The sequence below is a fragment of the Seriola lalandi genome, unplaced genomic scaffold (genome assembly GCF_002814215.2).
Source record: "Seriola lalandi dorsalis isolate HSWRI2012SDOR001 ecotype SW California unplaced genomic scaffold, Sedor1 jcf7180002054954, whole genome shotgun sequence".
Classification (NCBI taxonomy): Eukaryota; Metazoa; Chordata; class Actinopteri; order Carangiformes; family Carangidae; genus Seriola; species Seriola lalandi.
The window spans coordinates 1389469-1402500 of NW_019525505.1; the positions used below are offsets into that span (position 1 = coordinate 1389469).

A 13032-nucleotide genomic window follows, 5' to 3' on the forward strand; every position below is an offset into this window, starting at 1 on the left:
TTATTTACTTTTATTGTTTTTTTAAGCTTTCTGTTGTTATATGAACGCAGTACTGGTCTATTAAGAACTTATATGGTCCTTATATCATCCGCGGAATATAACCAAGGGAACCCTGAGTGCTGCGGCAGCCTGCGCGCAGCCGCGGAGGGAGACAGCATCCGAAGAAGAAGCCTCCTCTCCGGGTCTACTTTCCACCGGTATCATTTGCGTCTCACAGAGAGAGGGTTGGTGTAGTATCACCAACGGCTGTGAACAATCTCAACAGTTTATGCCGTAAAAAATAAACCCTATTGACTTTCATCTGAACGGGGTGCATCTTTGCCGAGGTGCTCGATGAAACGTTGCCTTGTCAATTTACCTTATGCCCGTTCATCTTAGATAAAAAGATATTTTAGGATATTATCTTAGCTAGTTAATTGTATTTTGTCATTAGCGCTATAGCTGTCAACTGAAGGGATCCATTTTTTTTCCTTCTCATTATCAGAGACTGTTTTCTGCCCCCTCTCCCTGCCTTCAAGCCAGCTATTCTGGTTGAATCAAGCCGAGAAGCGATTCATCTTCTGAGGAGACCCGACTGACTGCGCCGAAATGGGGGTAAGCGCTAGATTTCTTGTGATTTACTTCGCTATTACGTTGTAGAAAAAAATGTCAGCTATGTCAAAGGTAGCTGTACAGTCTGGATAAAGTAGCCTTGCATTAACGGCTGTTCAGTGTGTCCTTTGAGGAAAGGGTTAAAGGTGTATGGAAGCGCAGGCATGATGTTAGAATGACATTGAACACGGTGGTTTACCTATGACACGTTTAAGCTAGCTGTAACAGTTATTACTGTTTAAACCGCCCTGCTGCATGTATTTTTATTTGTAGCCAAACTGATGTAATTTCTCTCAGAAAGTCATCACATTAGGTGTCTGTCATTAACTGTCATTTATCACACCAAATCACAATAACGACTGAGATTAACGGGTGATTAGAGGGGGGCGACTGTTGCCCTGGACACCGTCTTTTCTTCTGAGGAACATGCGCCAGATTTTTCGTGAGTCAACCCTCCGCATCCAGACTCCAGACCGGTGCGATAGAACCGTAACAGGGTGGTAACGCGTTACAGTAATTGTCCTCGGTTGGTATTTTAGTCTCTTCAGCTTTCAACATAATATATATATATATATATATATATATATATATATATATACATACATACAGATGCCTGTCACTCTTAGGCATCTGGATGATCTGTATTTCCACAATTTAATCACCCAAACACTAAATGGACCGTATGGTTTCCTGCAAACACACTTTTTCATTTTAAGCCCTAACGTCAAACCTAATGTAACGAGCAACTGAACCGAATCAGAGAATGGAGCCCTGTATGCCCAACATCATTTCTTTTTACTAGAAAAAATTAATAGGCTTTTTTTTTTTTTAAAACAAGCTTTTGTGTTTAAAGTAGCGGAGAGATGCACTGCTGATTCTACTGTTTCCAAAAAACGAGATTAAACCGACGAAACATCTGGCACCAGATGCTGAACCCGCTGCAGAGGATTGAGGAAATTCACAGCTTCTAAATACACAATTAGTCAGACCGCATAATGAGACGGAGTCCCTGCAGAAATGAAATGGTTTGAGAATAATATGCAGGTGAAAGGCGCAGTTACTCACTGGAATATATAACCTGCTGGTGGTTAAAAAAAAGAGCGCAGCCCGGACTGCAGAATATCCTGTCATTCCTCTGACTGCATTAACTCCTAATCATCACATATATCGTGTGCGTGTGTGTGTGTGTTGTTAATTATTCCTGATAAAAGCATAGTCGTGGATTTTTAAATATGTGGTATATGAGGGTGTGAAGTGGAAATGATCCACAGAGGGTGGCGGCTGTGAATCCATTTTTTCTCTCTCTTCCACCAACAATTTGGTGCATTTTCATCAAACATTACATAATGCAAAGGTGTGTCTTGTCGCTGTCACTGACTGGTGCTCGGCTTGGTAAGGATGTAGATGCAGCTAAGCTCTGGGTACCAAATGGGCACAGACAAGTGCGTCAAAATGGTTCCTCAGCAATGGTCATCCACCCCACCCACCCACTCTTAAAAATATGGATAGATGGGTCCCAATGGAAGATGCTCTCCATGAGGGTCTCTTCTCTCAAAACCTTAGTGATCTGTCAGGTCATGAAGGACATCCTATTTGAGCCACTAAATATAGACTCCATGATGTCATTCCTACTGATAAATCCCTGTTACATTCCTGTAGTATTATTATGAGGCATTATCCACTCCCCATAGTCAGTAGTGAGGTAATACAACTCTATATTGCTTCAAGGAATGTAATAATTTCCTGCAGCATGTCTTATTTGCATTATATTATCAAGTCTTTAAAATCAGGCTAAAGTGAACTGTAGGTTAACTAGCTCCATTTCTTTGGTAGGGTCATGATCCATCCCTGCTAATGAAGTAGGCAATGGTTTCTCCTCTGCTCCACATCAGGGTTTGGGGGTGTTTGGTGGGGGTGGGGGGTAGAGAGTAATTCAGGCCGAGTCGTGGAAATGGTGCCGCTCTGTCACGGTTTGTGATGCTGTCCACTAAATAGCTGGAGGGGGAAACCACGCACAACTCTGACTACTGCGTCAAAGAGTGGAGGAGGAGGGTGGTGTGTGTGTGTATGTGTGTATGTGAGTGTGCATGGGGGAGTGGAGTGGAAACTCCCGTGTTCAGGCTGTGATGGGTGGAGTAAGAGAGGATTCGGGTGAAATAGGCGTGGGGGGGGGGGGGGGGGGGGGGGTTCAGTTGACAAGGCAACTGGGGCCATTTGATCTGGGCCAATCAATTGATAGGGGATGTTGCTCCAGGAGGCAACAACGATCTGGTTGGGGGTTAAAAGGATAGAAGACAGCGATGAAACAAAGGTCAGCCACTTCAGGCCTCACATGGAGGAAAACTGACCAAGATACTGTGATTTACAGTGAATGGTGGCGGTAGAGAGACAGAGAGATGCTTTTGTGGTGAGTCACCTTGAGAAGGGTGAATACAGGGAAAGATGGAGGAGTGGAGGAATGCAAGAAGAGATGCAGGGATGCTGCTAATGTGCATTGGTGACAAAGATGAGGGAGCAACAATGGAGTTTGAGAAGAAAATGGAGAGATGAACATTGAGATAGAGAGGGAGAAAAAGAAATATACAAGGATGACTTCATCTGCTGATATCCCACAATGCACTGGGTGCGGAAGCTTCAGGGGGAGAGCCAATTGCTGTGGAGGATGGATGATGCGTGGTGTGGCTCTATGTGTACTTTGTGTGTCTGAGGTCTGTTCTCTTTTCATTCACGGGGTGTAATCCATCCATGACCTCGCTCTCCACATCATGAGATCTCTTAATTGTAGTGGCTCTATTTCAATCCAGATGATAATTATCTGTTAAACATAACATTCACCATTATATGAGAATGTGCTTTTCACTCTCTGAAGGCATCTCAATATGATCCACTTAATACTGTAAATAATAATTATGAAGACATTTAAAATCATCATGAATGTTTGTTCAGCTCCAATATTGAAAAGTAAAGGAAGCCATCAATAGAGTGGCAACCTAGCAGCAAAATACAATATATAAAACTGCTGTGGCCATACACAGTTAAACATTTTAGTTTAATGTATTAACCATTCATTAACCTAATAACATTATGTTCACACATCATGGCTGCCATAGTTACACTACTGGGCTTCTTTTGTACAAATATTTATGTAATTCATTTATTTAATCCAGTGTATTATAATATATATATATATATATATATATATATATGTATATATATATATTGTGTATTTTTTTATGTCATCTCCCTCCTCAAATTTGTTATTTTAACCTTTTTCATTCAAATAGTTCTTTATGTGTTTTCGTACCATCGCCTGTCTCTGTGATTCTGTAATATTTGGATAAATTTTATCATATCTCATCTCATTTTATCACTTAAGGAATCAAGGTATTGTGTTGTGACAACTAAAGGAGAAAAAGCACGTTTCTAGCAACATTTCCAATTAAATCTGATAATGTTTGAGTTTTAAGTGACTCATTCTATTTGTAACATTTTCAGATTTGGTGTATTTTGATGTGAAGTTGTTCCATTTGTTTAACCAGTTGTTGATTTAGGGGGTGCCATCTTCCGATGGTAAATTGATGAGCACCAATGTTGGGATAAATCAGCTTTCACTTTATTCTTGTGCATAATGAAATTTAACATGCAGTTCATCTAATGATGCCTCTCATCAGCTTTTTTTTTTTTTATCATAGTTTGCTGGTAAAACCATTTTTTTACTGCAGATGTTGAATTTTAAATTGAATCCCATGGTTGACTCTTGAGGGAGATTATTCTTGACTGGGTTTAACCATCACAAGAAACATTAAATCACATAAAATGACTTGAAAGATTAAAACAGTCAGAATGGTGATAGTGATGTGCAGACCCTTAAACTGTTGTCCTGCAGGTGAGTCTATAAATCATGATCTGACCAGCCATTTATTCTGTTACCAAACAGTGAAGCTCTGGAAACGTGTAGGTTCATCTGCTGACCATATCTGTAATCTATGGTCTGTGGACATCATTTTAGCTCAAGACCATAAAAACTGAAACACCTGCTGGGAGCCTCAAGTAAATGGTAGCTTTGACACACAAGGGCAATTCAAAGTGCATGCATTAAGCTAAATACACACATGCAGGAACAAAGCAGCTGTATGTACAGTATGTGATTGTAGTGATTTGACTGATATTTATGGGTTGAAGCTGACTCTTGGGGGCAGGAATAATGTGTAGTCCGTTTACTCACACTCAGATTTGACATTTGACATCACTAACAAGCAGCCCTGGCAGTTTAAATGTGCTGAAATGCACAGTTCATCGTTACATATGTGATTGTAGTTGCACCATATATGTTCTCTTGGACATGGACTTTGTTGCACAATTGTTCCAGTCCGTCAATATCGTGCAGACTCTCCCCTCCTGTCCCTCGCTAGTTTCCATTTGTGTGTGTGTGGGTGTGTGGATGTGAAATAAGGTGGATCCATACTACAATCATGGTTTTCCAATGCCACTGATTGTGTTTCACTTCAAATGCACTATGGTGTCATTTTGACATCACTTCCCATCTGTCAGGCTAACAAGGGGTGACTTAGGTGTAAATGATATCTGGTGGCTTTCTACACCTTCTTCAACACTACGGTACAGAAATGACAGGGAGGGTGAGAGAGTGAGAGGACCCCGCACACTGAACATTACAGCAGTATTACATAACACACCTTCACATTAAGTACATCATTAAAAAATTCCAATACCCCCCCCCCCCTTCCTCCACCACAGTTGACTTCAATTATTTAGATGGACCTAGCGGATTGGATGTTGCTAGGAAACCTTACATCTCCTATCTATCATGCCATTGGAAGTAGATGCTGTCAATCTGATTCTGTCAACAACTGCCATTTTCTATCGCACTCCCAGACATGTTGCGCTGCATGAGGTGACACATAGTTAAATGGTGGGAAACGCACAAAATCTTTGGTCTGGCTTATTAGAAATCTACCCTGGCAGCCATCCAGACTTTCACTGCACAAATATTTCACATTTCAGAATCAAGTAAAAAACAAAGTGATCTCTTATCCCTCCTCATCATGCAGAGTGTGGCACAGACTGTCTCCTCATAATGAAACCTCGATGCCGATGAGCAGATCACAGTACAAGAGAGAAGAGAAACAGATGGACAGCCTGGAGGGAGGAGAATGTAAACAAAGTGGGAGGGTGAAGGGAGGGATAGATGATGGAGGAACCCTTTTACACTCTTTGTGTGTGTGTGTGTGTGTGTGTGTGTGTGTGTGTGTGTGTGTGTGTGCGTGCGTGTGTGCGTGTGCGTGCGTGCGTGCGTGCGTGCATGCGTGTGTGTTTGCCAGTCAGTCTATCAGTATTTTCTAGGTCGGTCGACCCACTGATCTATGTGATAATCCTATTCTTTGTGTAAACTCCACTGGAGGTAGCAGCGAGATCCTCCATTCAAAAGATCTGAGATAAAAATGTGACATTTTAGTCACTGGAACATCATCAGATTTAGTTAAAAAAAAAAATAGGCTAAATACAACACGATGAGCTTGGCTAAATACCAAATGGTTTAGTGCCAGCTGGTGAATATTTCACCATGGTTACAGTATGGAGGCTGCTGGTAGAGTTAGAGGTAGAGTATATTTGTAGTCAACCCTGATCAAGTTATAACTGGTTCTGAATATATATATATATATATATATATACAATTTATTTAATCAAGAAGTCACAATGATATCAAGATCTTATTTACAAGTGTGACCTGAGTACAGAAAAATAAAATAGATAACAAAAAAGAGCTATCATTAGCAGAAATACAAATATTCAGCAGTTTAAATATACCTACATTCAGATGTGTATTCATACAAGTGGACATGTGTTTATATAAACAGCGATCAGAATTTACATTTAAATTCTTTTAAATATGCATTAAGATACAGAACCAGATAGACACCAGGTAGACAAAACAATTAAGTGATAATCATAAAATGGGCAGAAACAAGCCCTGCAGACAAGCAACAATAGAACAATCCGCCACTGTCATGTAAAATGACCATTAAGATAAACAAACTAAACATTAACTAAAATCCAGTCATGGAAATTAATGAGGAAATCTATCTTGGAGATACTGATCTTAATAATTAATGCCCCCTTTTCTCATTACAGTGCATTGGTAGATATTTATCTGTGTTCTGATCTCTACCTTTTAATTAATGAAGAGTTTATTAATTGTTGTTGTTATTTTTCAAACCCAACATGTATTAATTCATCCTGGAACTAGGAAGCGCTGATAAAATGTCCCTGTTTCATGTCTGAGATTTTACCAGTGATTTCAGCAGATTAAAAAATGGCTTATCCAGCCTTCCTCAGACCTGTGGTCCCCAGCGCCGCAGGCCAGGCTGGATACAGAATCCCAGCAGACAGAACAGACTACACATGTTCAGGAAGCTCAATCTGTCCTGTAGCTCAGTATGGAACATCTGGATGCTGCTGAAACCTCCTCAAGGTTTTACAGCCTGTAACAAGACAGAGAGCAGGCATGATGTACTTGAGCAAAGGAAATTAAATGGAGGAAAATATCCTTTAAATTAATTCGGTTTAATCATGGGTGACATTGAAAGCAATCAATATCATAAAATAATATGTCATGATATAACATGTCAGCCTGTCTCAAAAGGTTGGTGCGCAGTTGTATACGTGTCCTGGTTTGGTTCAGAAATGTCCTTGAAAGTCACATTATGTCTGTAAAATCAAATTTGGCGGGGGAATATGTTGCCCTTGATAATTAGGAGTTCACTTTCTTCATTTCACCCTGCTCATATTTCTTTCACCGAGTTGTCAAATATTTATATGTGAATGTGACACGTGTCCCCTGTGAGACTGTGTGTGATTCAGTGGAGCCCAGGAGATTTTCTTCTCAGTGCATTTTAGGAATAAAAAATCAAGAGGTTGAAATAACCAAGTATGTAGCCTTAGGCAGAAGATACATTAAAGAAGAAATGCAACACAAACAGAAAAAAAAAGTCAGTATTATAAAAGCAAAATTGACGCAGAGGGTAAAATAGCACAGCTCTCTTATATAATACTTTCTAGCAGTAAACTGAAGTCTAAACAAATCTAAGTGTAATAGTACAAATAATGTGTTCACTGTATTTGTTCAGATGTATTGAGCTGCTTGGAAGTGCTGCTGACTTCATACATCTTAAGGAACTGCAGCACTGAAGGGGTCTGTTGATGTGTTTGAGTCAATGGCCTTGTCGCCTCGGCAGTCATCATCCTGAATGGATGCGTGCGCTCATGAGCACGTGAGCAGAGGAGAGGGAGAGCCGAAGGGAAGCAGAGTTCTGACAGTTCTGCTCTGACAGACTACGAGTTGAGATGGTTAGAGATGGATTTTCGCAGTTTTCTGTAGTCAAATATGCTTTTTGGTGATTTTAGTTTTGGCTTTACCTCATTTAGATTGGTTAACATTGTGATAGTGATTAGGTGTTGTCAGGAATCACTGTGAGGTGAGGCGAGGGTGTAAAGAGAAAGAAATCTGATCATTGCCCTAGTGTGAATATATTCAGTGGATGTACCCAGAGAAATACAGAAATTGTAATTACATGAATGAGTAAGGATGAATGAGAGACTGTTGAAAAGATGGGAGAGAGAGAGAGTGATTGAGAGGGGATTATTATTGTTCACTGGGTTAATCTGTCAGTGTAGTAAACAGCAGTAATCTGATGGCCCACTGGACACAACTACCCGGGGGAACAGTGCACCTCCTAACAGATGGCACCTCACACACACACACACACACACATGAACACACATAAACATACAGCGCATGCAGCTTCACAACTACACGCACGTTTTCAGTCGAGCAGAAAATAAACATGTGTACAAGTGGACAGATGGAATAAAAGTATTCTTCACAGAGGAACACTAAAAAGCAGACATGTATGGGTCTATGAGTTTGTATACACATATTATACACTGTGAACAGTGAATGCACACACACAAAACTACCATTGTGGATTTTTTCAAAGATGCCACGAAACAAAGTTCTTGGGAACTAAATTATTTTGTAAATTATTTTCCCTAATTTAGAGACCCTCACCTGATCACACATGAGCATTATTTCTCAGTGGCATATTACACATGATGATATGGTAACATATTACAATGAAGTAGGCTGATTTTAAATACATAAACATTTATTTAAAGTAAATGAAAAAGTATTTCCACAATAATCTGAACACAGTCTGACATTTTCAATCCATTCAAACTAAAATTCTGTATGTCTCTGCTACTTCCTGAACACAAACAATTTAAAAGCTCCTAATGATGTTTGGCCACTGCCCAAAATGAATAATGAAACATAACAAGTTCAGCAGTTCAAACACGGAGTCTAATGAAGCTTAAAATATGTTCACATTCAATAAATTCCTCATACATTTTATAGTGTTTCACCCAATCGCCACCGATCCACTGTTAATCAGAATGTAAATTTTTATGACTCAGCTCGCCCAGTCCGTGGTTTAACCACTGTGCCCGTGGATATAACTGCAATTCACACATCAGCAGCATCAATAAACAAAGTCACTTTTGGTCATTTATGAACGCTAAGAAACAGAAGCAACATTTAGGATCAAAGAAGGTAGAGCAACGGTGGCAGGTTCACACACAAAGGTGTCAAAACACAGGTTTAACTAAAATGTCCAAATAGGCTCATCGTTCAGGAGCAAGCACAGAATAGACTTGTCGCTGTCAGCCATATTACTAGTGTTGATGGTCTTCCGGCAAGTGTTGTTGTCACAGTGAGGGATTGTTTGACCAAAGCAATCCTTATGCCTATAACATTCGACTAGTCTTTGTTACATTGGTCATGTGACAATGTGACAGGCACTTTTCTAAGGCAGAGATGGAGGAGCTGTGGTACACACAATTGGCGTTAAATGGAAGATTCATTATGAAAAAAACATATTGTACTAAGAACATAACATGAATGGTTAATATATTTTCTATTAGAGGCCCCAAATTTGATATTAGTAAGAGTCTATTTATTACCATATGTATATAATGAATCTATAAGAAAAAATACATATTGAACATGCACTCACATTTTTCCACATACATGTATAAAGCAAAGTTCATGACTTATGTAAACGTTGATTACATATAGGCATTCATAAAAAAAAAAACATTTCTCATGCACACGCTCTGAAGTAAAACAGGACCAGTGCACACAAACAGATTTATATAGGTAAGAGGATGTAAAACATGTCTGGCAGTATGTTTAGTTGATGTCAACAAGCCATCACTCACCCAGCTTTTCATCCACTGAGAAAAAAAAAAACATACGGTAAGCAGCATAAAACAGTCATCAAATCAGTGTGAAAGCACTTGGTCTAAACTAATCCACATAAGAGCTTTCCCAAAATAAGTCCCCGCTCATCAGGCAGAGTTAAACAGAATCTGAATCTCACTATATTTATTTCCACACTTCATTTGTATTAGGGTTACATGGTGGTGAACAGTGTTGTGTCAGTTCACACTTAAAAACAACTAGTTCAAAATTCCGTTCATACAGCTGAAAACGAACTAGTTCACATTCATTCGTTCCATTTTTTTTATATGAATAAAGGGCGATATTCTTTTTCAATAGAACTTCCTTCTACCCTTCCATCACCAACCCCAAATCATTGCCACTCCCAAACTAAATGAATCATTGTATGCCACTGACACAGACATTAGTTACATTTAAAATCCGTATATAAATATAGTCATGCTGGGCCGTGTCTATGGAGACATCATGCGGTGCGCCATAAAACTGTCGTAAAATGTGTCACTCACGTCATGTTCACGTTCATCATTTGTAAACAAATTTGTTCAGTTCAGCGTTCACTAAAAATATGAAAGTGTTGAACGTTCATGCACAACAAGCGTTCATCTGCCTGATGAACAAATGTCAAGTCTTAATGTGTCGCCAGTAGAAAGTCTTCACCCATTTAGCTGCACACCGTGGAAACGCCTCCCAGAAATGTCTGAGTTTTGTCTTAAAGTAAAATTAAAATGAACTTCATAAGGTTAAACAGGCTGTTTAAATTCTCAAAACTGATGAAAAAGATTTCCCTCAAGCACTGGATTCATTTAATTACCCATACTTCACTTTAGTCACCCTGCTTCCTAAACCCAATTAGCATGTAATAAGTTGTCTTAATGTGTCTGTGCTTCTAAAAACACATCCATTTGTGGTTGCATTGTTCAGATCTACATGTTTCCCTGCTGGGCTACAATTGATTTCCTGTGTCTGCATGGTCTTTTTGCCAAACTGCTTTCTTTTTCTTTATCTGACTAAAGGGCAGTGGAATCAAGGAAAATATAGACATTCAGCTGTCTGATGCATGATTCATGAATTCTTGGTCACTATATTTTAAAGACATGTAGCTCCAGCTTCCCATTACACTGCAAGTAATGTGGAAAGAAACTCAGTCATTTTGAGGGCAAAACAAGGGTTCCACCATTCACCCAAAGCTCATATGCCTGCACAGCATTTTATTAACCCTAACCCTTATTAATTAAATCAGGTGTGTTGCCATTTTAGCGTCCATCTGTTAACTCCTCATGCTCTACTCCTGCTAATGTTAAAAGTGACCCTAAGTTGCTGAAACAGAAATTGCAATTTTTGTGACATCACATTAGGTTTGTTTGAACAATGTTTTGGTTGTGATGCAAATTTTATATTTTTCCCATTTGAGTTTAGTTGATGATTTGACAAGCCTTATTATGGTAATATAACTTTCTGCAATGCATTGGGTTTCCACTGGTTCAACAAAAAGATTTCTTGGTACAGTCCTCCAGACAGGGAGTTTGATAAATTCCCTTTGGGAGGTAAAAGAATAAAAATAGGAACACACAGGAACACTGTAGAAGTAATAAAAGTTTACATCAGGGTCTTAGTGGAAACCTCAACAAAAAAAAAAAAAAATCAGTGTTGGGTGTAGTCCTATGTGACAAAGTTTAATATTGAAATAAAAACAACCTGTACTCTCAGCAGGATTTGTAGATTTAAAAGAGGGCGGGTTCACATCCTGCCTTTCATTCTCACATACTCCTGTTTCTATGGGAGCTGTTGCGGTGAGCTGAGCAGCTGGCTGACATTTTATTTCTTTGCTAGAAACCCTCAGGATGTTCATTCTGGAGCATAGAAACAAGAAAGGACCACACACACACACACAAACACACACACACACACACACACACCAACCAACAACAACAACAACAACAACTTCTTGACGAGTTGACATCCCATCTGATATCTTAGAACTCTACTGCTCAGAATAGTGAAATTATAATCACAGAAAGCTGCAGGTTTTGACATACAAACACATGTCAACATGTGTTCATGCAGTGTTAAAAAAAAGTCTTTACACTACACACTAATTTAGGACATTGGTGTTTATGAATATCCCAAGATGCACGTCACAGTTACTGGCATATTTTTTCTTCCATCCTGTGTCCTGCATGATCCTTTCTCTCTCTCTCTCTCTCTCTCTCTCTCTCTCTCTCTCTTTCTCTCTCTCTCTCTCTCTCTCTCTACCTTCTGGCCCTTCCATTTCCCTCGATCAAACTCTCTCTTAACAGTTTCCAGATTGCTATTTTTCCTGCTCCTCTCAGACACAGCAGCGTTCTCTGTGCTGTGAATGTCAGTAGCCTAAATAGCGGTGGTGTAAATTGCAGTTCAAGTGGAGCTGTTGAGACGGGCCTGTGCTCTAATGATGCCACATCTAATCAGGAAGTGTCAAGTTCCCCTCCTCACACCAGGGGATTACATCTAAATTTGGATCTCAATCTAGATGTTTTGACTGGGTCTAAATATGGAAGCAAAAACGGGATTTAGGCAGTGAAACATGTTTTGTTACAATTATTGTATTATTGATCAGTGGTAATCCTAAGTGATAAACTGTTATTGCAGCTCCAAGTAGGATAGTCAAGGGATTTTTTGGCCCGACTTTCTTGCCTTTTCTCTCAGGTGATGAGTCCCTAAAATAGATAGACTTGGTTTGGACTGTGTCTAAGTGTCGGGAAGACGTCCTCTTGTGCTGCAGTGAGAATAATAAAGAGTGTCAGCTGTTAAAAAAATAAAAGTAATGTGTTCATATATATGTATTTATTATATGACAGGATGACACTGAGTGATCCTGTGTTTGTGTGTTGACAGTATGGACGGTCGGACAGCTACCGCGTGGCCACCACGCAGGACAAGGATGAGAAGGAGTCGCCCAAGAAGAAGGGAGGCAAGGATCTGGATGACCTCAAGAAGGAAGTTCCCATCGTACGTACACTGCCTCTTACTTCTGTGACCTCACTGACATTTTCTGAAACTGAACAACTTGCCCTAGATGCTGAACACTATAGTGGTTTCATATGTCTTGAATCTACCAGTTTGAGGGCACACGAGTAGTTGTCTTC

General features: G+C 39.6%; 1 protein-coding gene across 2 annotated transcripts in view; it reads left to right on the top strand.

Annotated features, from left to right (window-relative positions):
* The first annotated feature begins 227 nt into the window (after positions 1 to 227).
* The window catches only part of atp1a3a (ATPase Na+/K+ transporting subunit alpha 3a), a 30017-nt gene continuing 17212 nt past the window's right edge, over positions 228 to 13032 (top strand). The window contains exons 1-3 of one of the 2 annotated variants that reach the window (XM_023394872.2): positions 229 to 326; positions 485 to 594; positions 12782 to 12895. In XM_023394872.2, coding sequence (XP_023250640.1) covers positions 589 to 594; positions 12782 to 12895 — 120 coding nt within the window. In that variant the 5' untranslated portion in view covers positions 229 to 326; positions 485 to 588. Of the gene's footprint in view, positions 595 to 12781; positions 12896 to 13032 lie in introns of both variants that reach the window. The other variant, XM_023394871.2, reaches the window with a different exon arrangement.